Here is a 27,870-nt window from a genome sequence, read left to right as displayed (position 1 = left end):
GTGTGTGGTACATCTTCAAATTCCCCATCCTCTATTTCCAAGCAAAACAACTTTTTGCACGGATGGCCTTAAACACAAGGATCTTCACAGTTGAAGCACAAACCCATTTGCACGTTGGGCAACCATCTCTGTGCAAGTCAACTTTTTCATAAAATGATTAGAAGCAATTAGCTTAGCACTTGGAGTTACTACTGTAGCGACAACCCTTGCATTAATGTTAAAAGTTGAACTATAGCCTTTTTATATGTTAAAAGAAATTTATATCGTCTTTTCAAATGCTCTCACCAGTCTCAATGCTTGTAGCAGATTTGATGGATTGTGCAATTCAACATTGAGACGAATCAAATCAACTAATCCTGTCGTAAACATATCTACTTGTTGGTCTATACATACAAATGAAGTACGAGCCAACATCTTTTGGAAGTTAATCAGATAATCTTAATCAGAACTAGTTTGTTTTAAGTTGATTAATTCTCCTAATGGGTTGCTTTTCATTGGTGGACCAAAACGAAGAGTACAATATTCTTGAAGACACCCCATGTTAAAAGCAGCTAAACCTACTTATTCTTGGTTGATTGTATGTCGGTTTATAAAGCATTTCCCACAAAGGTGAAGCCAAATAAGAGGACTTTCACTTTCACCATAAGTTGGTAAGTCTAATTAAGTGTATCAAAGAAAGATACCTCTTCCTCCGTTGTTGTCATTGATTTCTTCCTCCTAGATGCACATCTAGTCGTTCACCTGTCTTGCTAGTTCGTTGGACAGAATCAACACTATTGTTTCCAACTTCAACTCCCTTCGCATGTGTGCTCTAGTGCGGATTAAGGTTTTAATTTGTTGGAATTTCGGACCATTCTTGCTTCCGAAGCTCCGCTACTTTTGCTTCAGTTTGAGATTGGGCTTTCTGTAACAAGCTTCACAACTTTGCTTCTACAATATTTTTGTCCACGATGACAAGATCTTCTACCAATTTGCTAAGGTCCTTAGTTTTGGATCGAATGCTGGACGATTAACTGGAAAGTTCGGCCCAACACTCGAATTTGAGCCCTTGTTCTTGTTCCTTGACCTGCCTATGATTGCTTTTTATTCAGGGAATTGCAATCATGAGAACTTGTTTGAGAAAGTTCTGAATCTTTGTAGCGGTTTGAATATGAATAGGAACAAGAATAATATATACAATCCTACTTAGAATAGGAATAAAAACAATATATAGAATCCTTCTTGGAAAAGGATTATAATGTAGTGTCCTAGTTGGAAGAGGAGTCTAAGGTAGTGTCTATAAATAGGGTCTCAATGTAATAATGTAGAGACACAATTCAATAATATTTTTCTCCAATATTTCTTACATGGTATCAAAACCTCTACGATCTTGGTAGAGATTCAAAGAGCTTTCGCTGTCGGTGGACGGCTATTACCCATTTATGTCGCCCGTCTGGCCAACAATTATGATAATAAATGTTGGGTCAATGTGTATCTTTCGGTGATTATTTTTTCATATCTAATTTGCATAGCATTGTGTATCTTTCCGGTTACTACTTTCTCATATTTAATTTGCGTAGTACTGTGCATTTCTGGGACTACTTTCTCATATTTGATTTATATCGTATCGTGTATCAATCTGGTGACTAGTTTCTCATATCTTATTTGTGTATCACCATACCAAGTTTTAGTGACTACGTTCTGATTTGTTTAGCATCGTGCCATCATTTCGGTGACTACTTTTTCATATCTGATTCGCGTAACACTGCTAAATATTGAATTATTAGAAAAACAAAAGACATTTTAATTGAAAACAATAAAGAATAATAAAAAAAGGGCTTGTGTTCTTTTTGGTGACTACTTTCTTATTTGTTAAGTTGCGTAAACTCTTCACTTTCGATACTGCACCATGTTGAATTCTCCAAAAATACTCTTACTTTTGGAGAATCAGACACACACTTGTTGACATTTTTGTAGAGTGTGAGCAACATAGCTTATTTATTTTAGGGCCGTGCCATCATTTCGACCTTTTTTTTTTAAAAATGGTAATTATTTCTATTTCTGTAGAACAACACATAGGTTGTACTGAAACCTGTATTTACATAAGGTCTACTTACCCATACAATTCTCTCTCAGTAGGGTCATGCCATCATTCCGATCCTACCCACATAATTTTATTTCTCAGACTATGGCTACTTTCAGCCATCAAATCTAATACTCTGACACATGAGCATGTTCCAACCAGTTTTTGATGACTTTCTTGGTTATTATCAACTCACCTATTATCCATACTTCTTATACCAGATTTTGAGCACTTTCCGGCGACCGCTGCACAGTGAAGAAAATATTAATCATTATCTGTCCTATTGATTCTCGCGTATGTAATATTGTTTCCCGACAAACACATCAATAACAATCTCCCCCCTCTTGTAACATATGGATTTCTTGTACTGTTACATCTTTTTGGCACGAAATATTATAAATATTCGGAATGTGGGTCTCCACTTCTCTGTCCCACCATTGATGACTCAAAAAATTGATCCTGCTTTTCATTCCTCATCCCAACGCTGAAGGTGAAATTGCCACCAAAATCTTTCCATCATTTCATTATATTCCCATAAAAGGTCCACACCTAATTGGAACTTTGATATGCTTAGCCTCCGTCTTGCTTGTACAATTGTATACTTTTCCGCTATCCACAAAACAATATTTCTGTAGTAGGGCCTAATTAAAACTAGGTGGTAGTTCACCCTAAGGCCCTCTATCTCTTTGAAGTTTTTAAACAGAACAGTTTTTTCCTCAATAGAGAAAAAAGAAAGGGGAGAAAAAGAAAAATAGGGAAACAGAGCTTGTGATTCAGAGGTGCTAGAAAGGGTTAGGGAGATGATTCGTGGAAGGCCATGCAATCAAGGTTTAATAATTATTTTGGTGGAATTTGATGTGCTTCTTTTGTTCTTTTAGCAGAATATCAACGGAGTAAATGGTTCTTATTGTTCTAGTTATAATTTTAGGAGTTCTTCTTTTGATTGTTTTTCTGTGTTATGCATTGACCCAGAAATTTCTTATGGTAATTATATGGATTTCAGGCGCTGTTACATCCGCTTTATCAGGAAAGTCAACGACAAGAGGGGGAATGAGGGTCAAGAAGAGACGAGAAAAGCTTTTGATTTCATGCTTAACTATGTTGGTACGTTATCTAAAGAAATATTCCAAGATTGAAAATATCTGCTTGGTGCATTTAATTTTGTATGCTTATCCAATCTATTATGCTAAGTACCATATACATGCTTTCCCTATACCCTCTTCATTTTCCGTTACTACAATTATACTGCTAGTATGAAATATTTCTTATAAATGTTAGACTTACCATGATTATATTTCATCAGTTTGAATGAAAGTAGGTGCGCTCCAATTTGCTTAATGCCATCTTGAATGTTGTGGGAAGGAAGAGACTTGAAAAGAAGTTAAAATGCGATTGTTTAGTTTACAAAGAGAATTAAGGTCAATTAAACGGAGTATAGTTTCTTTCCCATCTTTTTTTTCTCCAACCATCATAAGTAGAAACTTCCTTTCACTTCCCTATATTCCCTTTTCACTCTTTTTCTCTTTCCATTTTTATAGTTTCCAAACAGACCCTTAGAAAGAAACATCCTTTTTGGTTAAGTGTATGGCTTGACTACGAATAAAGGATGGTATTAAAAAGATCGAAAATTGACCTTAATTGTTGCTCATGCTCAAGAAACAAGGCATGTCAGTTTGTGATATTGTTTGCATTCTGAAGGAGAAACATTGGTAATGTCATTACATGTACCTTGATTATCCTTCCTCAACAGCTTCAAATATCTTGGACTTGGTGAAAACACAATTTTTGAGTTTATAATAGCACTTTGTATTCATGTTTGTTTATTTAACTCAGGATTGCATAGGCAATTAAAGTATGAGATGTTGCATTTTAAGATAGAGGTTACAAATAGTGTGATATGGGTTTGCTACTTGTAATTTCTGTTTTTTAATTAGTGTTTACTGATACATTTGGTGCTTCGTATAGTAGGATATCTAAAGAAGCTTTGTAATATTTCAACTGTTCTTGCAAAGTACTTCATTTTCCTAACCTATGCAGGAGCGGACATAGCATCAGGTCCGGTGTGGATGGAGTACATTGCATTTTTAAGGTCTTTGCCTGTACGGGACACACTTCTTCAACAAATAATACTTAAACACATATGCACACACGTTCAAGCAAATTTTATAGAAGTTCTGTTAGTTATGTAGCCGTAATGTTAATGCTGCATTAGATGATGATGTAGGCTCCGACCGCACAAGAAGAATCACAACGAATGACCTCTGTGAGGAAAATATACCAGAGAGCTATTGTCACCCCAACCCATCATGTGGAACAGCTTTGGAGGGACTATGAGAATTTTGAAAATTCAATTAGTCGAGCCTTGGTAGGCCTCTCTTTTGGCACAAGTTCTCAAACTTATTGATTTTATATTGTTTGGCTAGCAATGTATGGGAAACAGTTCTACCAACTAAATCTTCTTTTTGGGTCCTATATATTATTATTAATTTCAGAAGAAAACACAAAAATAAAATACTAAAAGCACACCATTGTATATTCAGTTATAAAACTACGTATGTGTGTTTGTGAAAATCGTTTTGTTTAAACTCCAGTTCTTTTATTGGATTGTTGTGGTTGGTTAATCTTATCCGTGTATGCAATTTAAGGTGTGGTACTGTTTGCAACCAAAAAAGTCAACAAAAAGAAAACGCCGTAAACGAAAGAAGAACAGGAAACTAGATCTGGAGTATCTGGAGACGGAGAACGATTTCAGCATATGTTTTTTGGATAATTTGGAAGGAGAGAACCCAGAGATGTTTCAGGAAAGGCATCACATGTCCTAAAACATAGATGTTTGTGTAATCTAGCATTCTGGTCTAATAGGTCTGATGCATATGATGTAGGAAATGCTTAGATTTCAATAGTACATTAGTACTTACAGAACAATGAGACATTGTGATCTTTGAAATAGCTGTTTCGTAATGGCTAGCACTATCTTAAATCTTAATACTTGGCTGTTAATAGTAATGAAATGTTGTGCTTCTGATCAAAGAAAAGATCAAGAAACCAGTTGTGTGTTTCCTAAGTTTTGCTGATTGCTTTTTTGTCAAAATAAAGTGGACTTACCTTCAAACTCATGGATTGATTATAATTTTCTCGTGGCACTTCATGATCAGTTTTTAGGCCATAAATTTTTTTTTCATTATTTTGGTAAAATCGAAGCCCCCTAAACCCATCTTTCCAGGGGCCAATAGTATTTTTCCCACTTCCAATCCTTGACGACTTGAGTTGACAATCATTTGATTGAAAATTAGTGCTCTTACCTCTAGAGCAGCTTCACTTGTCTTTTTAGATGATCTATCTTCTCTATATGTGTGTTAATGTAAGATCCTAAAGTGTTCTCATTACAGAATTTATTGCTTGGTATAATGATCTTTTTTGGATTTCTTATATTTATTGACTTGCTAGAAATAATTAATGAAGTAGTCATGGAAATAGTTGACATAGCATATTTTGAGGTTCTCAAAATCTAAGGAGGTTGATGTGTGAGTTGATGTGCTGAAGGCCTTGATTATCACTTGGATTGTACTTCTCGTGCTTTGTCACTACCTTGATGCGTTTTGCAATATTATTTTCTAGGCATAATACATAGCTAGACATCTTAACTTGGTCTCAACTGACAATTGGACACCCCAACTTTGAAAAGGCACATCTAGACACCTTAACCTGGTGTAAGTTGGCCCCCTAAATACACTTTTCCGGATGTGCATTCTCAAATTGTGAATTCTAGATGTGCATTCTCAAAGTTGAGGTGTTAAAGGGGGAAAGTTAGATCAAGTTAAGGGGTCTAGATGTGCATTTTCAGAGTTAGGTGGCTAGCTGTCAATTGAGTCCAAGTTAAGGTTTCTATTTATGTATTCTGCCTATTTTCTAAATTAGCTAGAAGAATAGCAGATGTCTTAGGAAATGGCCATTTAGACTTTCTAATAGAGCCATCTGAAAGTGTTTTTTTTCCTTAGGCAAGAACGAAAAATAGAGAAAGAGCTTCATAATTAACATTTTTAGTAAATCAAGCTGCAAGCAACCATGATACAACGAGAATAAAATCAAAATATAATGATTTGTCAAACTATTAGAATTCCATTAGGATGGAATTTAATATGGTTATTGTTGTATGTTATTTAGAATAATGCTTTGAGTTTCTCACTCTGTCCTTTTCAGGAGGACATGTCTAGGTTTTGTTTAGGCATATTCTACTTGGTTATCTGTTAAAGTCATCTACGTGCTCATATTGACTTTCAGAAAGTGATAGTAACATTACCTAAATCTTCTTTAGATTCCTTCAAAAAATGTGGCTGGTACAATTAATGTCATGTATGTCGACAGTAACTGTTTTTTTTTTTTGAGATATTTTCTGTTGATTAAATTGCAGGCAAAAGGACTGGTTTCTGAATATCAACCTAAATATAACAGTGCGAGGGCTGTATATAGAGAAAGGAAGAAGTACACTGATGAAATTGATTGGAATATGCTAGCGATTCCGCCCTCTGGATCTTCCAAGGCAATTCCTTCAGTATCTTTCCTAGCTTTTACACTTGAAGCAGGCCAATTAGATTGCACATTTAGTACCCAGTTTTGGGGGGCATCACTGGCATGTCCAACTACTTAATGTATTTGAGATAGATGTTTAGTTGAAATGTTCTGTTCTATCATCTAACTTATTTCATGTGGAGACTCGTGCAATTATGAAAGTGATGACATAGAGGTTTTAGATGATGGTTCTGTGGCTCTGCAAGCTGCAACCCTACTTCTGCCTTATTCTTACATTAATTACTTTTCCACGGGTCTGCAGGAGGAAATGCAATGGATGGCATGGAAAAAACTTCTAGCCTTTGAAAAGTAAGGGACAGTCTTTTTAACATAGTTTGGTCAGCTAGAATGTGATTGTGGCCTTATGGCTAGTTAGAGACATTTAATTTACTCTATATTAATTATTTCCTCTCTTATTGATCTTTTAGTCCCTAACATAAGACATAAGTCTGTAATTGCTTTTGCTTGTATTGATTATTAGACTTGCTAATGCTCCTAACCATGTCAGATGGAAATACAATAAAGGTCCATTGTAAGTTTTGTGTTGTTCTTTATCCCGATGTTCACATTTGCAATTGCTGAATGCACCTGTTATAATTCTCTTTTTCCTGGAAAAATGGCACTTGTTTAGCATTAAGACCTACCAGATTTTCAAGTATGGATACTTCTAATATTTTGTTACAGCATATGATCTTTTTTCACAAACGTCGCTGCTTTGATCTTCTCCCTCATGGTTTCTTTCCGTTTGAAAGTAAAACCGACGACAATGACATCTAATTATATTGGTCTACATGTCAGGGCAAACCCACAGAGGATAGACAGTGCTTCTGCTAATAAAAGAATTGTGTTCACATATGAGCAGGTATGGGAGACGTAGGTGTTAAAATCATTACCTCTTTGCTTAGAGTTTATTTCCTTTCTTTTTTAGGACAATGGTAAGGTGGAGTTTTCTATGTCTGGTTTCCATATGTCTTAGTTTTTTTTTTTTTTGGAACTGGTAACTTATGCCTTACATAGTATCTTGAAGTACTTTCCTTTTCAATTGGTGCTTTTTATTATACAATTGCGAGTCTTATCAGTGAAATTCTCTTCTTTTTTTTTGATGATCGTGGTGTCGTGTTAGCTTTTGAACACCTCAACTAGTTACACAGATACTTGCCACCTCCTACAGGTATAAGATAACTCTGTGCATCAAGGCTAGGACAGATAGGAAGAAATCACGTAGTGTTTTTCTTATCTCATTTGAACCTAAGACTTCATGGTTCTCAACCCCCTTTCTTAACCACTAGGGCACATCCTTGAGTGCATGAAATTCTTATTTTGATTCATGTTAGCTATGTATTTGTGTACACATGTTTAGCAGTGACATAGGCACCTGACAAAAGGATCTGTAACGATTTGGAGTGTTAGTAGCACGACCTTTAATATATAACCTATCAAAATAAATCCTCTAAAATTGTTGGTGTGTTATACATAAATAAATTTTGAAAAGTTACCTTCTCAAAAAACAAACAAAAAAAACTTCGAAAAGTTGGGAGACATTTTTTGAATTTATCCAAAAGTTCATGATGATGTATTGCATACTTGAATTTGATGATCGGCTCCCAAGTATTTCCTTGGAGTCTAGCAGTTGGAAATCACCTTGATGTGCTGAAGCGAGATACTGTATCATATTGAAGATTATCATTAGCTATCTGACAAATGATTACCTGATATCAGTGGATTGTGTTAGTATACTGTTGGTTCAGCATCCAAACCCAGTTTCATAGGAGCTACTGGACAATTTTGTATTTCATAACTATGTCATGAAGTTAAGTTTTATTTAGTTTTCAGAATGGTGATTAGCCTCATAATTATTTTTTATAGGAGTCCTTTTTATCGGATAAAAGACTTGCATGTGGTGCAGTAATAGGTGAATTAGGCAACCACTAGTTTTAGAGCTCCTAAATCTTGTTGCAAAAGTCAAATTATTTTGTATTTGAATGAAATGGACCTAAATAGAGCAGATTGGATATGTACGACTTTTGTATCGTTGACCCAGCTTGATTTATGATTGAGGCATAGTTGATTGATATATATGATATTCTTGTTTTTTCTGTTTGAGGTGGCGTTGGGATTTGGTGCCTATCCTTCCCCTTTATATTACTGTAAAAATTCCTCTACTTTTGATTTTTTATGCTTTGGTATAAAACCAAACTAGATTGATCTAGATGTTCAATGACAGTGCCTCATGTTCTTGTATCATTATCCTGATATATGGTATGAATATGCCACATGGCATGCAAAAGCTGGTTCAGTAGACTCCGCTATCAAGGTTTTCCAGCGAGCTTTGAAAGCACTTCCTGGTATTTTTCTTATTTCTTTTCTTTCCTAGATGACACTTGGGGTTTCTTTTTGATGTTGTTTTCTCCTGAGTTTTAGATAATTCTTTTGCCTCTTGTGATTAGACTCGGAGATGCTGAGATATGCTTACGCTGAACTTGAGGAATCACGTGGAGCCATTCAGGTTATGCATCTATTTACTTTCCCTAAATATTCAGTTTTTTCGTATCCTTTATTGAACGTTCTGATGCAGGCTGCTAAAAAGGTATATGAAAGTCTTTTTGGGGATGGATCCAATGCCTCTGCACTATCACATATCCAGGTAAGACCATAAAATCTCCTCGGAGGATCATATACATATTTACTTTCTTTTAAGATATGAAAATGTGAAAATGTACTATCTTTGTTAAAGATGAGATGCACTCATATTCGGTGTAAACATGATTGAGAATGTAAGTCCTAGAACTTGAGTTCTTTTCTTATAACGATACACCAAAATGTGGGAAGTATTAATAATAATTAGGTAATATTTAAATTTTCTAGTCCCAGTATCGGGAGAAAATCAGGACCATGTTCATAGGATAACGCGCTTCAGGGGAAATCAGAATCCTATGTTCAGCATGATCCGGCTGTGCTACGAGGCACCATTCTATTCCCATCTGGATAATTCCGAGGTCTCTGCTATCGTTATCAATGGGTATCATCTTGCTGGTCTTCATATCTCTTACCATTGCCAGTTTATCCCATAAAAAGAGCTCTGCTGGTTGCCATTCTTCGTGTTACCCATTTACTTGAACAGTAAACAACTAGAACATGTATAAGTCCTCGAAGAAATCATTTTGCAAGTCGAGCGGGATATATACAGTATGCACTTGCAGATGTGCCACCGAACTTATCAAGCTTAGTGAACTGATAACTTAGAGGACAACAAAGGGTCATACCATCTTCATTTCGAAATAAATTAAATAGATGGACAAGTATTTCTCTAGCTATTCCGTAAGGTTGGGTAACCCAAAACATCTTCTCCCTTCTTCCTTGGAGAAACAGAAGGTGAGATGGAGTTCAAACATGACATGTATGGTTTAGTAAAAACAATAGTTCAAGAAACTTGTACCTGGAGGGTACAACTTGATGTGTTAGAAGTATGTTACTTTTTATGTGTATATGTGCAATGGGAAGTGGAGAAAAGAAAACAAATTTTTATCTCCAAAAAAACAAATAAAGCAATTTGACTCCTAGCTTTTAAGATAACTAGGTAATTTTCCCGCGCTTCCCGCGGTCATAAATAATAATTTCATTGAACTTGCAAATAATTTTTTACTATCCATACATTTAAAGATAGAAAAATAGGTTCTTAAAAAAGTATTAGCAATATTCCAACATGAATCTGATTATTTGTCATTATCACATAAGTCAAGAACCTCTAATGAATGAATTATTCACGATATAATAGATCATTGGTTCTTTAATCAACATTGAAAGGAAAATAAGGAACAAAATATGAACATATATAGAAAGGTGTTTCATAATAAAAAGAAACATTTAAGTTGCATAGATTATACAATTGTGATATATGTCTAAGGAGAAAATTTAAAAATTTGTTAACATATTCAAAAAAGAAATTATGCCTGCACAAGAAAACAATTATAACTTTTGAACTTGCATAATGTATGTCTTCAATTGATAAGTGAAAAATTTCATATTTATGTAAGAAAAGATAATATGTAAGCTTATGTATAGTACTTTTACAATAATTATTTTCTGTACAATAAATATACGTACTATATGTGTATATTTTCAATATAATCGGAGAAAATAACTTTGCAGAAACATAAAAAACAAAGTATAAAATATGTACTCAAAAACAACAATTTATATCATAAACATAATTTAATGAGTGTAAAAAACATATCAGGAAATAGAATGAAATATAAAGAAAAAATCGAGTCCGCTGAATACACAATATCTCCTTAAGAAAACGTTTCCCCTCCAATACAAGAGGCTTAAAGAATTACATCCTCTCAGAATGAAACGATTTTATTCACCAACTTATTGATAAAAAACAGTAGTGGTAGTAAGTTACTCAAAAGGAGCAAAGTACAAAAATATTTAATTTTGCGGAAGTAGTGCGGAAGTAGTCCTTTTGAGTGACTTAATAACCCAACTTAGTGCTGAAGATTTATTCAAAAACTTGTTACCTTTGTCAAAAAATAAAATAAAATGTACTATTTGAATTGGTTATTTTACATTCCTGTTAGTAGTTAACATGTCTGTAGATGCATTATTGATTTGCAATTTTCGGGTAAACTAGCATTGAGGAGTCCACTAGAAAATTTGGGCACAGGATATGTACTCTCTTGGATTTGGGGATGACAAATTCATGTTAAATCTAGATATAACCCAAATATAACTTCTTTTGAGATATATTGTTTGTTGATCAATCTAATACCTATTGATATCTAGATGAATACTGATCTATTTAGATCTTTTTGGAATACTTCTGGATTGGAAACCATACTACTAAAAAGGTTTTTATTGTTAGATATAAAAAGTGAAGATAAACTGATTGCCGTGAAATTCTCTTGGAAGCATGAATTGCCTTCATTTTGAGTTAATACTCTTTTATTGTTCATTTATTTATTGTGAATGGAGTTTCCTGTTCGTGATTTATTTTGTTTTACTGACTACTCACATAAGTTCCTTATTTTCTTTAATAAATTCCGCTGCTCTTTTTCATGGAACATATTTATATGTTACATGTTAGTTTTTCTCTCGTCAACCATATCAAATTTCTTCCAATCATTATCTGAAATATTACAATCTAACTTCAGTTGAGATCTTTTGGTTCATGATGCTGCAGTTTATAAGGTTTTTAAGAAGAAGTGAAGGAGTTGAAGCAGCTCGCAAATACTTTGTTGATGCACGCAAGTCCCCAAATTGCACTTACCATGTTTATGTAGCTTATGCAATGATGGCCTTTTGTCTCGACAAGGATGCAAAGGTGATTAGGACTATCTTAATTTCAAATGTTTCAAGCATTTGATTTGGTGCATGGAACCTGTGAGAGACTTCCGTACCTCAAAGAATATGTCTAAAATAATTTAACTCTCGCGCATCAATTGGTGTATGATAATTTCATACTCGTTCGGTGGTTATTTGTTGAATTATTTGATATTTTAAACCAAATTACTCTTCGTAACAGTTTCTTTTCAAATTATTTCGTATATGCTTCTTGACTCTCTTTTATTTGTTGACATCCCTGCATGTTTTATCCATGGTATCCTTTGGATGATATGCAATCATTTTTGTGCATTCATGCAGATGGCGCACAATGTTTTTGAAGCAGGGTTAAAACGCTTTATGCATGAGCCTGGATACATCCTTGAGTGAGTCTCCTTCTCTTCTAATTTACAAAAGGAATATTATGTGGATGAGTGACTGCATGAGTTCCAGTGCAATCAGGAAGTTAGGATTTGTGTCCAACAAATTTGTTGGTATGCCAGCATAGCCCTATATGTAATGCATGGTGTAAGACTTGTGGCAGCATCTGGTCCATGAGTGGAAATGAAACAGTTGTACAATTTCAAGCATCATAACATTATTCTAAAAAGTATTCAACTGTTATTGATGACTCTTCTGCCTGGGAACTAGTAGCAGGGTTTTCTTTCTGTTTTTCTCTTAGCAGAAATAACCATGAGTTAATTAAAATGTTGCAGGTATGCAGATTTTCTTTATCGTTTGAATGACGATAGAAATATCAGGGCATTATTTGAACGTGCATTGAGCTCACTGCCGCCAGAGGAATCTGTTGAGGTGTTTTTCTATTATTTGTTTATTGCGTAATTTTGCAGTTCTTGCTTGTTTCAGGGTGTCTTTGGATGAGTCCTGCCTGTTTTATTTGTGAATATCTGTTCTTGTTGATTGTTTATCTTTATCTTCTTTGGCGTGTCTCATTCTATAGTTTGGATCTTCTATGCTAAGATGGTTGCATGGCGATGTTGCTTATTAATAGAACCAAGAAACATGTATCAGTTGCTTTCTGTTTAGGCTTGTCAGATACTTTTTATTTACATGCTATTGCAACAACATTTTTCATGGTGAAGCTTGTTGTCTTCTTGCAATGTTCTTTTCAGTGCAGGGTAGGGTTGGAAGAGAATGAGTCGGTTTATGTGACTCTTGTCTCTGGGACTCTGTATGTGTGCACATTTATGTGATTTTTTTGTTCTACTTTTTTTTTTTTTGGGAAATGGTTACAAAAAGAAGCCAATTGGTTCTACTTACTTTTAAGTGGATGAGCCTGAGTTCATCTATCATATGTTGGCGTTTCTTTCTGCTAATAATTCAAAAGAGGCTGAAGGTCATATCTCTGGATACATTTGTGTTTCTTCATTCACTATGCATAGCTCATATATTTGCCTGGACTTGTCTAAATTATCTGTACGACTACTCTGGAAAAGAAAGTCTCACAACCCAATGGCTTTTGATCTTCTTCCCTCATATAAATATTGAATTGAAAGGGGCTGCACACATGAGTGCTCAAGTATAGGCCTAGAGTCTAAATTCCTAGTAATTTTTCCAGTTGTATTTGTTTTAACGAAAAACGAATAAAGTCCTGAAGAGGGAACGGACATCCAACTCTCCTAATACAAGGGAGCGGACACTGTTGGTTAAGTATTTCTCAGAACCTTCGTATTCAGACCAATTTATGCAGCTAAGAGCATCATAAAATAGGCACATTCCACAATGTTATCTTTTGTTAACTTTTCCAGTCAACCAACTACTTTCTCTGGGGATTTTTTCGGCAGCCATCATAGATATTCAGCCTTTATAACCTGGAGAAGGATAAGACTTCATTTGATGATTGTTTCAGATCTTATGAGATCAGGAGACTTGGTTCTGGGTTGAAACTTGGTTCGAATGGGTCGAGGTTGAACTCAGCAGAATTTAAGGAGACAAGTCACTATTAGTTAAATAATATTAGGTGGATTGTGTTTGTCTTTAAAAATGGCATCCAAGGCAGAAATTGTTGGTCAAAAGGTGGAAAGGGCCACTATGCAAGTTTTTCTGTACCCTCAAGCACATTGAATTTGAGAGATACATCAGCTTCATAGCCTTCAATGACTCAGTTGCAATCAAAGAGGCTATTCAAAGTTTGACCAAAATCATTACAAAGAGATAAACGCATGGAGAGCAGAACTACAACTACAGGGGTTACATGTATTAGTGTTGATGAACACGAAGAATTACTAAAACCATTGGAGGAGGAGGAGATTTCGGGAAGCATCAAATATGTGCTATGGAGAGGTTGCCTGGCCAGATGGCTTTTTCATGTCTTTTTATCTCACTTTAAGTTACTCTAAGAAAGAGGACATCAAGAGTGTTATCCAAATGTTGTATGCTAGCAGACAGAAAGATGTTTTATTGCAACATTGTGGCAATCCTCCCAAGATATCACATGCTTCTGAGCTGAAAGATTTTAGACCAATAAATCTGATCACAGGATGTATATAAGATGATATAAAAAGCACTTTCTGAAAGGTTAAAAGATGGTGGATGAGTTTGTCAACAAACATCAGAGGACATTCATAAAAGGGAGACAGATAATGGATGTTGCCCTTATTGCATGTGAGTTTGTGGACTCAAGATTTAAAGGTAATGAACCTGGTTTAATGAAATGTGCTAGTTGGACATTGAAAAACATATGGCCATGTAAATTGGAAGTTCCTGCGTGATACTTAAAGACAAATGGGATTTGGAGAAATACGTGGGTCATATTAGATTTTGCATCAGCATGGTAAGGTTCTCTATTCTTGTGAATGGTGAACCAGTGGGTTTCTTACCATCAGAAAGGGGATTTAGACAGGGGGATCCCCTCTTGTTTATCCTGTCAATGGAGGATTTTGATAGCTTGATGTGGATAGCAATTCATAACTGGTAGATAAAGGCTTTCAGATAAGTGGTAATAGTGGAGAAGTTAAAGAAATCCATCATTTACTATATGCAAATGACAGTGTCATCTTTTGTGAGCCTTACGAGGAACAAATAAGATTCATCAAGACAATCTTATTTTTTTTGGAAGTCGTCTTAGTTTGAAAGTGAATGGAAAAAACAATGTGTTCCCTATTATGGAGGTGACAAAAATAGTCAGAGTATGGTGGATATTGTGGGTTGTAAAGTGGATAATTTACCTACAATATAGTGGGGCATGCCATTGGGGAATAAACATAAGAATTCAAAAATATGGGATGACACTTTGGAGAAGAAAAAAGGAGATTAGCAAGATGGAACTGTACCTATCCCTAGGAGGCAAACACATCCTGATCAATTCAATGTTACATTATCAATTCAATGTTACATTCCCTTCCAATATATGTTATGCCATTTTTTCTATTTACCCTCAGAAGTGGTAAAGAAATTGGACAAACGGAGAAGGGATTTTCTTTAGCATGGTGCAAAGAGATTAAAGGCTATAACATGTTCAAATGGTAGATAACCTTGAATAGCAAAGATAAAGAGAGGTTTGAGCATTAGAGATCTGAGAAAGCATGACAAGAATCTACCGATGAAGTGGTTGTAGAGATATCATGAGGAGGGGAGAACTCTATGGGAGGACATAACCAAATGCTAATATGGTGAAAATGAAAATTGGTGCAGTACATGTAATTATGGAGTTGGGGTCTGAGAACTATTAGGCACTTGTGGAGAGAATTAGAGACTAATTTATACATAAAGGTGGGAGATGGAAGGAGAACAAAATTTTGGGGAGATGTCTGGAATAAACCGATCCATTTGAAATACTTCTTCCCAGATTTGCTCGTACTATGCAGTAACCCAGAGGCAAACATCAATGACTGCTGGACACCACTGGGTTCGAAACCTTTCCTTAAGAAGACTTCTAAATGATTGGGAAGTGGAGAGAGTGGCCAACCTTTCTAGATGAAATAAAGGCATTCCAGGAACCAACAGTGATCCTGATTCATTGAGATGGTTACATAGTGCACATGGGGCTTTCACTATTAGCAGGGCATGTACAATGGAAACTAACGAACATAGTAGTAGCCAACAAAGCTTGTGGGGGAAAGTATGGAGAAATTTAGCACCAAACAAGGTAAAATATTTTACATGGTTGACCCCTAGAAGGGCATGCCTGACACATGAAGTTTTGAAGAAGAAAGGGATGACTAAATTATCTTGGAGTTCATTATATGGGTAGATAAAAGAGACTAACAACCACTTATTTTTGCATTGCAGTTTCACAACCATCTTTCTCAACCTCATAAAGACGAAATGGACTATACCTGAAACACTGCAAATCATTTGAGTTATTGGATTAGAAGATGGGGTAGTAAATCTAGAAGGCGTGGTGGAGAATGATCCTGCATTGCATATGGTGGACAGTTTGGAGAGAGGAATAATGAAAATTTTGAAGATATATCCAGTTCCATTCATAAGGTTAAATGGGATTGTATTTTATCTCTCTATTTTTGGAGTAAAGAAATAGGTTTAGAGGAACACAACAACTTGTAGATTTTTTAAAATCTCTGTTCGTGTCACTTTTCTTGTATATCCATAATGCTGAAGAATACAACATCACAGTTTCCCGTTAAGAAAAAAGAATATTACAACATGCAAATATATCTGATAGAGGAAAGCATGAGTCCCATTATTGAAGCACCTTTGAATCTCCATAATACATGACAAGACAAAGACATAACTTGAGACATCACTTTGGGTCCATCAAAACATCCTAAAACTTAGCAAATAATTTGGGGTGGAGTTCCCTAGATGTGAAAAAGAGCAATGTAACTCTTTGTTACGATAGATAATAAAAGGTGATCTAAGAAGGAGAACGACCAGGATTAACAACTCCAAAGAGAAGTGTAAACATGAAATTTTAGAAGATGCAAAATCTATTTTTGTGAAGATAGTTTGTACTACTTTTAGTGTAAACATGAAATTTTAGAAGACGCAAAATCTATTTTAATGTTGTAGATTAAATTTAGAATTTGAGTATGACGTATCCTTTTTATCCTTTTCCATTTTAGTCTTATAATTAAAGTACTAAATCACATTATGAAAGTTTGAGGTAGGGTGGAAGAGATAAGGATGAAGCGGGATGTGTCTTATTTCGTGAACCATTTTGGATTCTTGTAGGGGCGATTTACCACGAAAGTCATTCATCTCTTACAAGAGGTTGTTGGAGCAGTACATGAAAGGAAAAAACTTACATCTGGTGTTTCTTGACTTAGAAAAGATGTACAACAAAGTATTGGGAAAGGTTCTATTGAGATGCCCAAAGTATTGAGGAGTATTTGTGCATACATTAGAGCAATTAAGGACATGTACAATGGATCCAAGACCTGAGTAAGAATGGTTGGAGACTTCCTAGTCTAGATGAGGTTGCTCCAAGGATTTTCTCGGTAACAAGCGAATTGACACAGCATCTTCAAAGGGAAGTACCATGGTGTATGTTATTTGTGGATGACATAGTATTGATTGATGAGACACTCGAAAGCGTTAAATGATAGATTGTAGGACTGGTGACTAACTCTAGAGTCTAAAGGTTTCAAGTTGAGCAAGACTAAAACAGAGTACATAGAGTGCTAGATTAGTGATGCATCATTTGAGGATGTATGGACATACAAGAAGAGGATAATAAGATGAGAGTGGCTTCTACAGTGGACAAGATGAGGGTTCGAAGCTGAGATGATTCGGGTATGCAAAGAGGAGCACAAATGCCCCAAGGAGGAGGTAACGAAAGATTGACAGTGATAGGGGAGAGATGATTAAACATGACATGACACAACTTCAACGCACTAAGAAAATGACATCAAATAGGAGAGCGTAGAGGTCGAAGATTAGGGTAGAAGGTTAGTAGGTAGTTGAGCGTTTCTCTCTCCTTTTTGTGGGCGAGTTTGGCTCTGGTTTAGAACACTTTATTTGCTTTCTTTTCCCCTTATAAATCTCACTACTATTGTGTAGTATAATCGTATTGCTTAATTTTACTACTATTGTTCCTTTTACTTTGATTATCTATGCTATTTTGCTGTCAAAACTCTTGCTTATATGGAATCGTACTGAACTGCCTATTCTTTACGTAGGTTTGGAAAAAGTTCACTCAATTTGAGCAAACATATGGAGACCTTGCCAGCATGTTGAAGGTATTTTGTGTTTTGCTGCTGATGTATATTCCCTTGGTTTTTATACTGAACTTTGTGGGCTATTTTCAAGTCCAAATACTAATTAAACTTGTTCTTTCTGAACTATTGGCATATCTCGAATAGCATATCTTCTGGATTGCATTCCTTTGCAATCAACAAGTATTGGTTACAGTTGACCTACTATTCAGAGCTGCATATGCTGTTTTCCTGACATGCCTATTGTTCTGTTTGTCCAATTCTGTGGACTTCCTAAATAAAAGAATGCTCATTATATTCACACTAATTTCAATTAGTTAATTTCATGAAGCAATTTAACTTTGTTCACAGTGTGATTTTCTTGTACCAACCAACATAAGATTGTTGATAACTGATTGATTACTTTCTTTCCCCAGACCCCACTGTGTGGGGGACTACACTGGGGATGATGTTGTTGATTACTTTCTTGTCCATTAAAATAATATATGCAATGAAATGAACTTAGAATCAGATCCAATCAAACTTCTAATTTAAAGTTGATAGGGAAATTAAATCCTGATATATCCTTCTTTGGAGGGCGTAATGTTTAATACAATGATTACATTTGTTTGTGCTTATTGCTTGTATTGACAGGTTGAGCAGAGAAGGAAAGAAGCTCTTTCTAGAACAGGTGATGATGGAGCATCAGAGTTAGAGAGTTCGTTGCATGATGTTGTATCACGCTACAGTTTCATGGATCTTTGGCCTTGCTCTTCAAATGACTTGGATCATTTAGCACGCCAAGAGGTTGTCAGAGCGCGCATGCACACACACACCCCACACCCACACACATTAAATTATTGTTACAAGGGCACAAGTATCGTTTTCAAACATTATCTTAACTTGCGTGTACTTTTTGCCTATTTGCTACCTGTTTTTCAGTGGCTCGCGAGGAACATCAATAAAAAAACTGACAAACCTACTCTTGGTATTGAGGCAGGTTCTGAAGGTATTATTGTTGGCTTTGTTTAATACTGAATTAAACTCAGTTTCTGAATTATACTCTCTAACTCCTGGTTTCTTGAGCATAGACAAGACTACTTCTGGTGTTTCATCCAATACAAATCCGCCGGCCAAGGTTGTGTATCCAGATACTTCAAAAATGACGGTATACGACCCGAGGCAAATTCCAGGTAGGTCTTTCTAGCTCCTTATTCTATGTTGGTTCTTGCTTAACAAGCTCCCAAACAGATAAACAGTTGTTCCATGTCCCTTTAACCGATGTTGGTCTCTCAGAGTTTGAGGTGCGATTATCAAACTTAGGAATGAATAATAGAATGTGTTTTGATTTCTTATTCATTAAATTATCCTTCTTGATGTCATCATTATCAACTTAAACAAATGGAGATACATGTGTACAACATTATCGACTTCTTACTCAGAAGAGAGAAAGGCATCAGCATATAAGCTTCACTCTTCTGGAAGGAATTAGATTATCACGTACAGTTGTATCCATAATTATTTTTAGGATGTTTTGCACTCTCATAGTAACTAAAGGCACCTGCCTATAGTTATATCTCCTTAGTCTCCTAGTTGATTAATGGCATTGTTTGTTCATTGATTACATTGAACTTTACTTTGGACTTGATTTTCAATCACCGAATCAGCAAGTTTTTGTGAGATGGACCATGAAAAGGAGATGGTTGTAGTGACCTCTTATTTTCTTGAGTTACTGAACTTGGGGATTGCTCCGCTGGACTTTGATGGCAAGGATGAGATCAGTTGTAACACATCAACAGCTGTGAAAATACTCAAGCAATGGAGCAACAGTGGAAGATCCATTAATCACCAAGACGAAATTCTGGCCTTCTACCAAATGTTATATAATTAATCTAAATTGGAGACCTGAGTTTACCTCCAGGATTATCACAAACTTAATGAAGAGGTGATGCAGTGGTTATAGAGAACTTCTGATGAGCAAGAGGTTTTGGAAGGTGTTGAGGCATATGCATCAGACAAAGCTCCAGGTATAGATGGGTATACCATAGGGGTTTTCCTTACTTGCTGGGACATTGTAAAGTAGGATATAATGCAAACATTGAAGATCTCTCAGTTTCAGCAATACTTTGAGAGGAGCTTTGATGCAACCGATGTTTCTCTAATTCTTAGAAAGGCTGGGGACATGAAATTTAGAAACTTCAAACCTTTAAGCTTGTCACAAACTTAATCAAGAGGTGATGCAGTGGTTATAGAGATCTTTTGATGAGCAAGAGGTTTTGGAAGGTGTTTAGGCATATGCATCAGACAAAGCTCCAGGTCTAGATGGGTATACCATAGGGGTTTCCCTTACTTGCTGGGACATTGTAAAGTAGGATATAATGCAAACATTGAATATCAGTTTCAGCAATACTTTGAGAGGAGCTTTTAATGCAACCGATGTTTCTCTATTTCTCGAGTGCTGATTGAGAGGGTAGAAAGGTGATACACAAATTAATTTACTAAACAATAAATATCATTCTGGGTCGAAAGGTGATACACAAACATAGAAAGGCACTTGAGGGTGTGAAGTGAGTTGTTTACCAACCAATTATCTAGGAATGTCTTTGGGATCAAAGAACAAGTCACAACTTGAAAGATGTGGGAAAAAAATAAGCTAGATAGGAAGTCATATTTATCTTCAAGGAGGGTAGTTCTGGTAAATAGTGTGCTCGATTTCCACTTACATGATGTCCCTATTTTTCAGTGCTAGCGAATATTGAAAAGAGAATTGATGTTTTTATTCTTTTGATGATCGTAACATTCTATATATTAACAGGTATACTATACCAACTTTTTAGTCCCCAAAACAAGAAAACTTCATATCTATGTTTCTTCTTACATATTTTCTAAAACATCAAAAATATCTTCAGCTTCTACTAAACATTCCTGTGTACACCAAAAATAATAAAGGACTAAGCAGTTCATCTTCAACTTCTGGATATTGCACTGCTTCTCCTAAAAACACCTCTGGTTTCTCTCTTTCCAAACAGTCCCACCAAATGCACGCTGGGAAAATCCATCTCTCCTTCTGTTAGGTCAAATTCCATGTCTGCTCCAACTGTCTAGTAATTCCTTTGTGCTTCCTGGCATCAGCTGAGAATAGAGTTTTAAGGAGGAAACTTATATGGCACGGTAACAGAGAAAAGAAAGGTTTTCATTTGGTTAAGTTGAAGACTCTCACCATCAATAATACAGAAGGGGGTTTAAGCATAAGAAATTTCAAGCATAACTATAATAGCCTGGCATTCATGAAATGGCTCTGAAGGTTCAACTTGGAGAAATAGGCCCTATGGAGATGGGTTGTCAATGAAAACTTGTGAAAGAGGGACAATGGTGCTCTTGAAGTGGTATCTACACCCTATGGTGTTAGTATCTGAAAATCTGTTAAGAGCACTAAGGCGTACCTTAATCAATATGTGAAAGTGGGGAATGGGATGTAGACTTCTTGCTGGAGTGATAACTGGATTGGACATGGACCTCTCAAGGATATTTCCCTGATAACTGGTCAACAACAGAATGCAATAGTAGCTGAGATTTGGACTCAATAGGGCTAGAATCTAAGCTTCAGAATGACTGGGAGATCAACAGGCCTGCTGTTAATTTCCATGGTAGCACAAATCAAGAAGACAGATTGTTATGGCTAAAACAAAGCAATTGTATCTACACTGAAATTTGCGCCCACATTTGAATGACAATGGCAGCAGGCTGGGTTGTGGCACTGTAAATACATCTGGAAGGTGAAAATACCCTGCAAAGAAGCATGCTTTGTTTGGCTGGAAAGTAGAATGCCTTATTTGGCTGATGCTTGTTTGATACAAGAAAATCTGAAGAAAGTCAAGCATGCTTGTTGGGTATACTTATGTTAGACAAAGGCCTGCTAACCCTCTCTGCAGTGCTTGGAGCCGTGGTAATTACTTGCAGGTACGACGTAAAATACATGCATGCGGATTGTGTGGTCTGCATGATATGAAAGAGAGATCCCTCGATGCCTAGGCAGTGAAGTGCCTTCAGATGTAGGGCTCTTTTGATTGTTTTAAGCCAATCATGGGAGGCTGCATTTTGCTGCAGTAATAAGTGAATTTCCTCCTTGCCAGAGTTCTCTTCTTAGAGAAAATACAGCTTTGTGATTATTGGATGACACTAAATAATGCATGGAGTCTTGCATATACTGGGATTGGGACTTTGCGAGTTAACCTGGTACATGAATATGCATCACTTTGGATGGGAGAGACCAATCTTTGTTTCTAGAATAAAAGAACACATAAACTATGGATAGTCCAAATGACGAACTTCGTAAAAAAAATTGCCTTCTCGATTCATTTCTGTTCTCCACATCAGCTAGTTGTAAACTTGCATCCTGTCAAGTAATTAAATAAAATTGATTGCCAAAAAAATTAAATATTGTGAATGCAGGAAGTTTAAAGTGCTTGTGGTTATTTTCTTCTTTGGTGTGTTTCATAGGAAGGAACTTGTTTTCCATGGAAAATATTTTCTTGGAAAAAGTTCTCCAGGAAAATAAGGTGATTTTTCTACTTATTTTCTGGTGTTTAATAAGTAAACAAAAAATATAGACTCAAACATTTCTATATAATCTGTTAAAACACTCTGGTTTTTGGGGTGCGTTAGAGAGTGATGAGGAGACGATTAATGTGGAATGGAACTCATAAAACGTGTTTTTCCTACTTCCACAAGGGAAGACATTTCTCATTTTTAATGAACTTATTTTCCTAGAGAGGATGTTTCCCAAAGATTTGACCAACCAAATTGGAAACATTTTCTACCCCACACCCTTGGATTCATATAATAATGATCTAACACTAAAGTACACTTATTTTAATGAGGTCCTCTAGATTCAGACTAAACTATATACAGATAAAAAAAGTAGGGTGTAATAGACAACTTTTCCTCAATTTCAGTGAGAACCATGCGGATTTTTATTAAGAACTCTATATTCTTGTAATGTGGGCATATGTTATATGAGGAACTATCAGCTTACGTTTGTTGGATGATGCTGGATTTTCCAGGTCCTGCTGCGCTTGCAGCTCCATCTGCTTCAGGCACCTTGCCCTATTCTGGTCCATTTAGCAGCAATGGACCTCCAATTGCCCTTAATGATATTTTGAAATCCTTGCCCCCTGCATTTGCAGCGTTCGTAGCAAATTTGCCAGCTGTTGAAGGTATAGTTCTGAATTTTCTCTTTCTATCAAATTTTCCAGTCACTTGTCCAGTGAAATCTTGGTCCTTTGTAAAAAATTTTATAAGTCGCTCTAGTCTGTTGTTAGCTTTTGTATTTTAGTCAGATTACTCCTTTACATTTGCATGTCAATGGTGGTCTACCAATAAGAGAAGGTGAAACACCTTTCCTGGAAAGACTCTAGAGTTGCCTTTTTAATGTAGGAATGACCATTGTGTGTCTTAATAGAATTCTTTTCTTCCAATGAACTTCCTAGATGTGATATCTGTTTCTATGTTTGTGTGGTCCAATACAGTAGGTTATCAATTGAATCTGCTGCGGATAGGCAGCTTTTTTTCAGTTAGTGATCATGTGAATGTTATTAAGTATTTTTTTTATGACAAGAGAGACCCGCAACCACTACCTTTTGGGTGTGCATAGGGTAAAACCCCTGCTCCTGTGCAACAGCTCGCAAATCACACAGGAGAGGTAACCCGCTCTAGGCAAGCCCGGTGCGACGAACGACCCAGAATGCAAACCCCTTGCTTTCGCTGGCAAGGGGTTTCGAATTTGAGACCTCCAACATGGAAGTCCCAAACCCAAAGCAATTTGTATCACAAGTTTAAGGGAAATCAGCAGTCAAATGAAATAACAACATACCATCTGAAAATGATTGGAAGGGAGCTAAATTGGTTGCAGAAGGTGATCTTAGTGATATTCTAACGAGGAGATTATACCTTAAACTTTTGAAGGACAGTAATAGGTTAAGCAAGAGCTAATTTGATTTTTAGACATTCATCTATTTTTACCTAGGCTTTTAGATGAATCCGAGAAGCTGCAGAAGGGAATTTTACAACTTGGGTGGATTCTATTAAAGTGCGCTTTTTACAGAATAACCGACATTGCAAATTATCCTACAACACTTCCTATATATTTAATTTTCATAGACAGCAATTTAACTCTCCTGGAGGATAAGGCTGCCAATCGCTTCGTCTATCAAAAGTATAGGTTGCTCCGTAGTAACTTGAGTTTTCTCTGCATCCTATCAGGTCCTTCTCCTGATGCTGATTTTGTGATATCTGTATGTTTGCAAAGCAACATCCCTGCAGCAACTGGAAAATCCGGGACTGCCTCTCTTCCTTTGCAGTCAGGCGCTGCTCCATCTACGAGTGACCTCTCTGATTCAAGCAAATTCAGGCCGAGAGACAGACAGCCTGGAAAGAGGAAAGACATGGACAGTATGTGAACCTTTACCTATGAGATGTTTATATTCTTCTTCCTCATGCCACACCCAATGATGTCTCTTCACTGCCTCACTGTTGCATCAAATCATAATCTGTTTTACCTTCACTCTTGGCATGTAGGCTTGTCCTATGATTTCATTTCTGCAATGCAGGAACTACTCATTCCCAACTACTACTGTATTTCGAAGTCTGCAATTTCTATGCCTTGGCATATTGATGCTAAATATACTGGTGTCCTTGTTTATGTCATTCAAACGCCTAGTTAACTTGTTGCAGGACAAGAGGATGATGAATCAACGACTATGCAAAGCCAGCCCCTTCCTAGAGATCTTTTCAAGATTCGCCAATTACAAAAAAACCGTGTTACTAATTCGTCTCGAGTTACTAGTTCATACACAGGATCAGCATCATACGGAAGTGCGCTTTCAGGAGATCTCTCGGGCAGCACTAGTTGACCTCGGACTTGTTTCTTAGTTTTCAACTGAGCAGCAGACCTGATGTGACTGACAGATGAGGCGACATACATTCCAATCTCTGCCATTTGCGTCTGGTTATTCTGTAGTGTACTCTATTTTGCTGAGATGTAATATTAACATTTACATGTCATTATAGTTAATCTTATTTTTCAGATGTTCCATTTATAAAGAACAGATCCCTGTTCAAGAAAGCTACATGCAACGATCAACGTTGTTTGGCATGATTAGTGAAAGTGGTAGACTATTTCCCAAGTCAGAAGGTCGCCCTCTAGCCCAACAATGGAGCTAAGTGTATACAACTCGACATTTCTTTCGATAGTGAGATGTCACTTTTCATATAAGTTATATATCATGTAGAGTAACTGTCTGAGAGTGATTACAAGAAAATGTTCTGGTGGCTAACAATGAGAATTTTGTTTGATAAATGTGCTGGGAAGTATTGGTTTTTAGAATTATATTGTATTGTATTTGAGTTGTTAATTCTTATTGAAGTTGGATTTTGTGACTACTAGTGAGAAGCATTTGATATTGTTCTACTTAGTGGTTACGATCTTGGTGCAATTAGTTTTTCAGAAATGTATACAGAAAATTAGAAAGAAGTAGAATGTAAAACAAAAATTCTACTCATTTTAAAAGAGAAGTAATAGTTGTTTATTCATGCAAAACAAAAAAAAAATCACTGAATCATAATGGGACCGTTTGGTACGAGTGATGAAATAAGGATATCTTTCTCTAAGGGAATAAGACCTAGTTTTACTTTCTCTTTGAGTGAATAAATACCTAGCTTTACTTTCTTTTTGAGTCATCAATAACGGAATAAGACCTAGATTTACTTTCTTTTCGAGTCATCAATATCTGCCAGCGGGTCCGGCTATTCTCTTACTGGTCGATTAGTTATAAAAGATTCTGTTGGCAGAAACTCGAATATTATTAAGAATATTTTAACATATATATTTTTTTTGTTGGGATATCTTGTTAGATGATTTTATCCCACTTATATTGGATAGTAATTTCATAAATTTAGTACAAATATGGAATAATACAATTTCATGATTAGTTAATACCTCAAACTAACTATAACATAAAGTTAATTTTGAATTTGATCGGAAGATTATTATTCTTTTATCTCACGTGTTAAATGGCCCTTACGACTTTACTTCAAAGGCCAAAAAAGAAAAGAAAAAAAGAGGGTGCAATACTTCTCATACAAAACATAGGTTTCTACTCCTGTTTTCATTGTGCCACCTATTTCAATTTCTTACATTTTCTAAGATCGTTAATGAAAAAATTATTGATATTTTAGCTTCATAAAGTTGATTCAAAATAATTGTACATAATCAAGAAAATATTTAATTCTTTTTTCTCACATTTGCCCTTGACATATTCCTAATTATGATGATCATTTATGTCAACCTAAAAAAGAAAGAAAATTATATAATTACGAGTATCTTAGTCAATTATATTTGATAATTCATGTTTTCAAACATAAGACATCAATTAGTTTGAATCCAAGGGAATATTGTCTTTTTTTTCCGCTTACATAAGACATCAATTAGTTAGAAAAAATAGTGTTTAAAATCAAATTTTAAACCCTTTACTAATTCATCAAGTATATTTTTGGAGCTTTGAAGAACTCTTCATTTTTAGGCTGAGCATTTTGGGGTACTCTTAAACTTAGCACACATAATTTTCGCTTACATAGTATTTTTAAAATAAAATATACTTTACTTTATTCATTATATATAAATCTTTTTATCCATTTTAAACTTTTCATTTTTGTTTGCAATAAATTTAAAATCGGAAGAGGGCCTAAAATACCTTCGAAGTATTGGAAATGGTACAAAATTACCATCCATTCACCTATTGGCTCCAAAAAACCCTTCTCACCCACCTATTGGCTCCAAAATACCCTTATCATCCACCTTTGGGTTCAAAACTGACCACTTATTTAATGGTTTTAAATTTAAACTATTTATATATTTTTGTAAATACGTGACACTCAACTACTTGTTATAATTTAACTTATTAGTATAATTTATAAATCAATCCAGTACCCACTTATTACTAATTAAACCCCACAAAATTAATAAACTCGTCACATTACTAATGCAAAAAACAGGAAAGCTACTGCCAATGAGTGATTTTAAAAATTTGAGGCGAAAATATCTATAGAAGTAAATTATCATACATTCAAATGTCTAAATAAAAATTATCGATAAACTTAAAAGTCTGACTATGTTTATCTTAATTATTCTTTCATCTCAATTAGGTGATGTTACTTCATAGATGACTTTTCTTTTGAAGTAACATATTAAAGGTTTTAAAATAAATCATAAATCTTTATAAAATTATATTAAAAAAAAGTGCATGAATTAATTTGGGATGTACTACTTCTTTACCTTTAATCATAAATTTCGAATTCAAACTTGAAAGAGAATCATATTGAAAGTGTCCTCCAAAATAAGCGGCTCAACTTAAATTTAATTGGGGTTTCGATTCGGACTAGATAATTTTGGATGTCATTTTCAGGAATCTATCACTTCGTCGTGTTTTAGTACTGTTTATGGCGATTTTGATATTAGAATTGGTTTATCAATTGGGTAGGGTTTAGTTAGTAATGAGTGGGTGGTGGGTTGGTTTAAAAATTATATTAATAAATTGAATTATAACCAATAGTTGAGCGTCAATTATTTTAAAAAATATTTAAACAATTTAATTTTAAAACTGTTAAATAAGTGGTCAATTTTGAACCCAAAGGTGGATGACAAGGGTATTTTGGAGCCAATAGGTCGATGAGAAGGGTATTTTGGAGCAAATAGGTGGATGAGAAGGGCATTTTGGAGCCAATAGGTGGATGAAGAATAATTTT

At 35.5% G+C, this 27,870-nt stretch overlaps 1 protein-coding gene across 10 annotated transcripts in view; it reads left to right on the top strand.

The window, feature by feature from the left end:
• LOC107002664 (cleavage stimulation factor subunit 77) overlaps positions 1-25,509 on the top strand; it is a 33,879-nt gene extending 8,370 nt beyond the window's left edge. For 6 of the 10 annotated variants that reach the window (XM_015200786.2, XM_015200785.2, XM_015200783.2 and 3 more), the window contains exons 5-24: positions 3,066-3,166; positions 4,100-4,161; positions 4,287-4,427; positions 4,708-4,863; positions 6,474-6,602; positions 6,894-6,940; positions 7,430-7,493; positions 8,856-8,976; positions 9,079-9,137; positions 9,207-9,275; positions 11,814-11,954; positions 12,275-12,339; positions 12,670-12,766; positions 18,055-18,114; positions 18,724-18,876; positions 19,012-19,078; positions 19,161-19,262; positions 23,133-23,285; positions 24,331-24,519; positions 24,802-25,509. In XM_015200786.2, the coding sequence (XP_015056272.1) occupies positions 3,066-3,166; positions 4,100-4,161; positions 4,287-4,427; positions 4,708-4,863; positions 6,474-6,602; positions 6,894-6,940; positions 7,430-7,493; positions 8,856-8,976; positions 9,079-9,137; positions 9,207-9,275; positions 11,814-11,954; positions 12,275-12,339; positions 12,670-12,766; positions 18,055-18,114; positions 18,724-18,876; positions 19,012-19,078; positions 19,161-19,262; positions 23,133-23,285; positions 24,331-24,519; positions 24,802-24,980 (2,155 nt within the window). In that variant the 3' untranslated portion in view covers positions 24,981-25,509. Of the gene's footprint in view, positions 1-3,065; positions 3,167-4,099; positions 4,162-4,286; positions 4,428-4,707; positions 4,864-6,473; positions 6,603-6,893; positions 6,941-7,429; positions 7,494-8,855; positions 8,977-9,078; positions 9,138-9,206; positions 9,276-11,813; positions 11,955-12,274; positions 12,340-12,669; positions 12,767-18,054; positions 18,115-18,723; positions 18,877-19,011; positions 19,079-19,160; positions 19,263-23,132; positions 23,286-24,330; positions 24,520-24,801 lie in introns of those variants that run through there. The other 4 variants (XM_015200787.2, XM_027912471.1, XM_015200788.1 and 1 more) reach the window with 4 other exon arrangements.
• Positions 25,510-27,870: the final 2,361 nt, after the last annotated feature.

The sequence above is a fragment of the Solanum pennellii genome, chromosome 10, assembly GCF_001406875.1.
Source record: "Solanum pennellii chromosome 10, SPENNV200".
In the NCBI taxonomy this organism is placed as follows: Eukaryota; Viridiplantae; Streptophyta; class Magnoliopsida; order Solanales; family Solanaceae; genus Solanum; species Solanum pennellii.
Note: the sequence above shows the minus strand (reverse complement) of the source record. Positions and strands in the feature narration are given on the sequence as shown.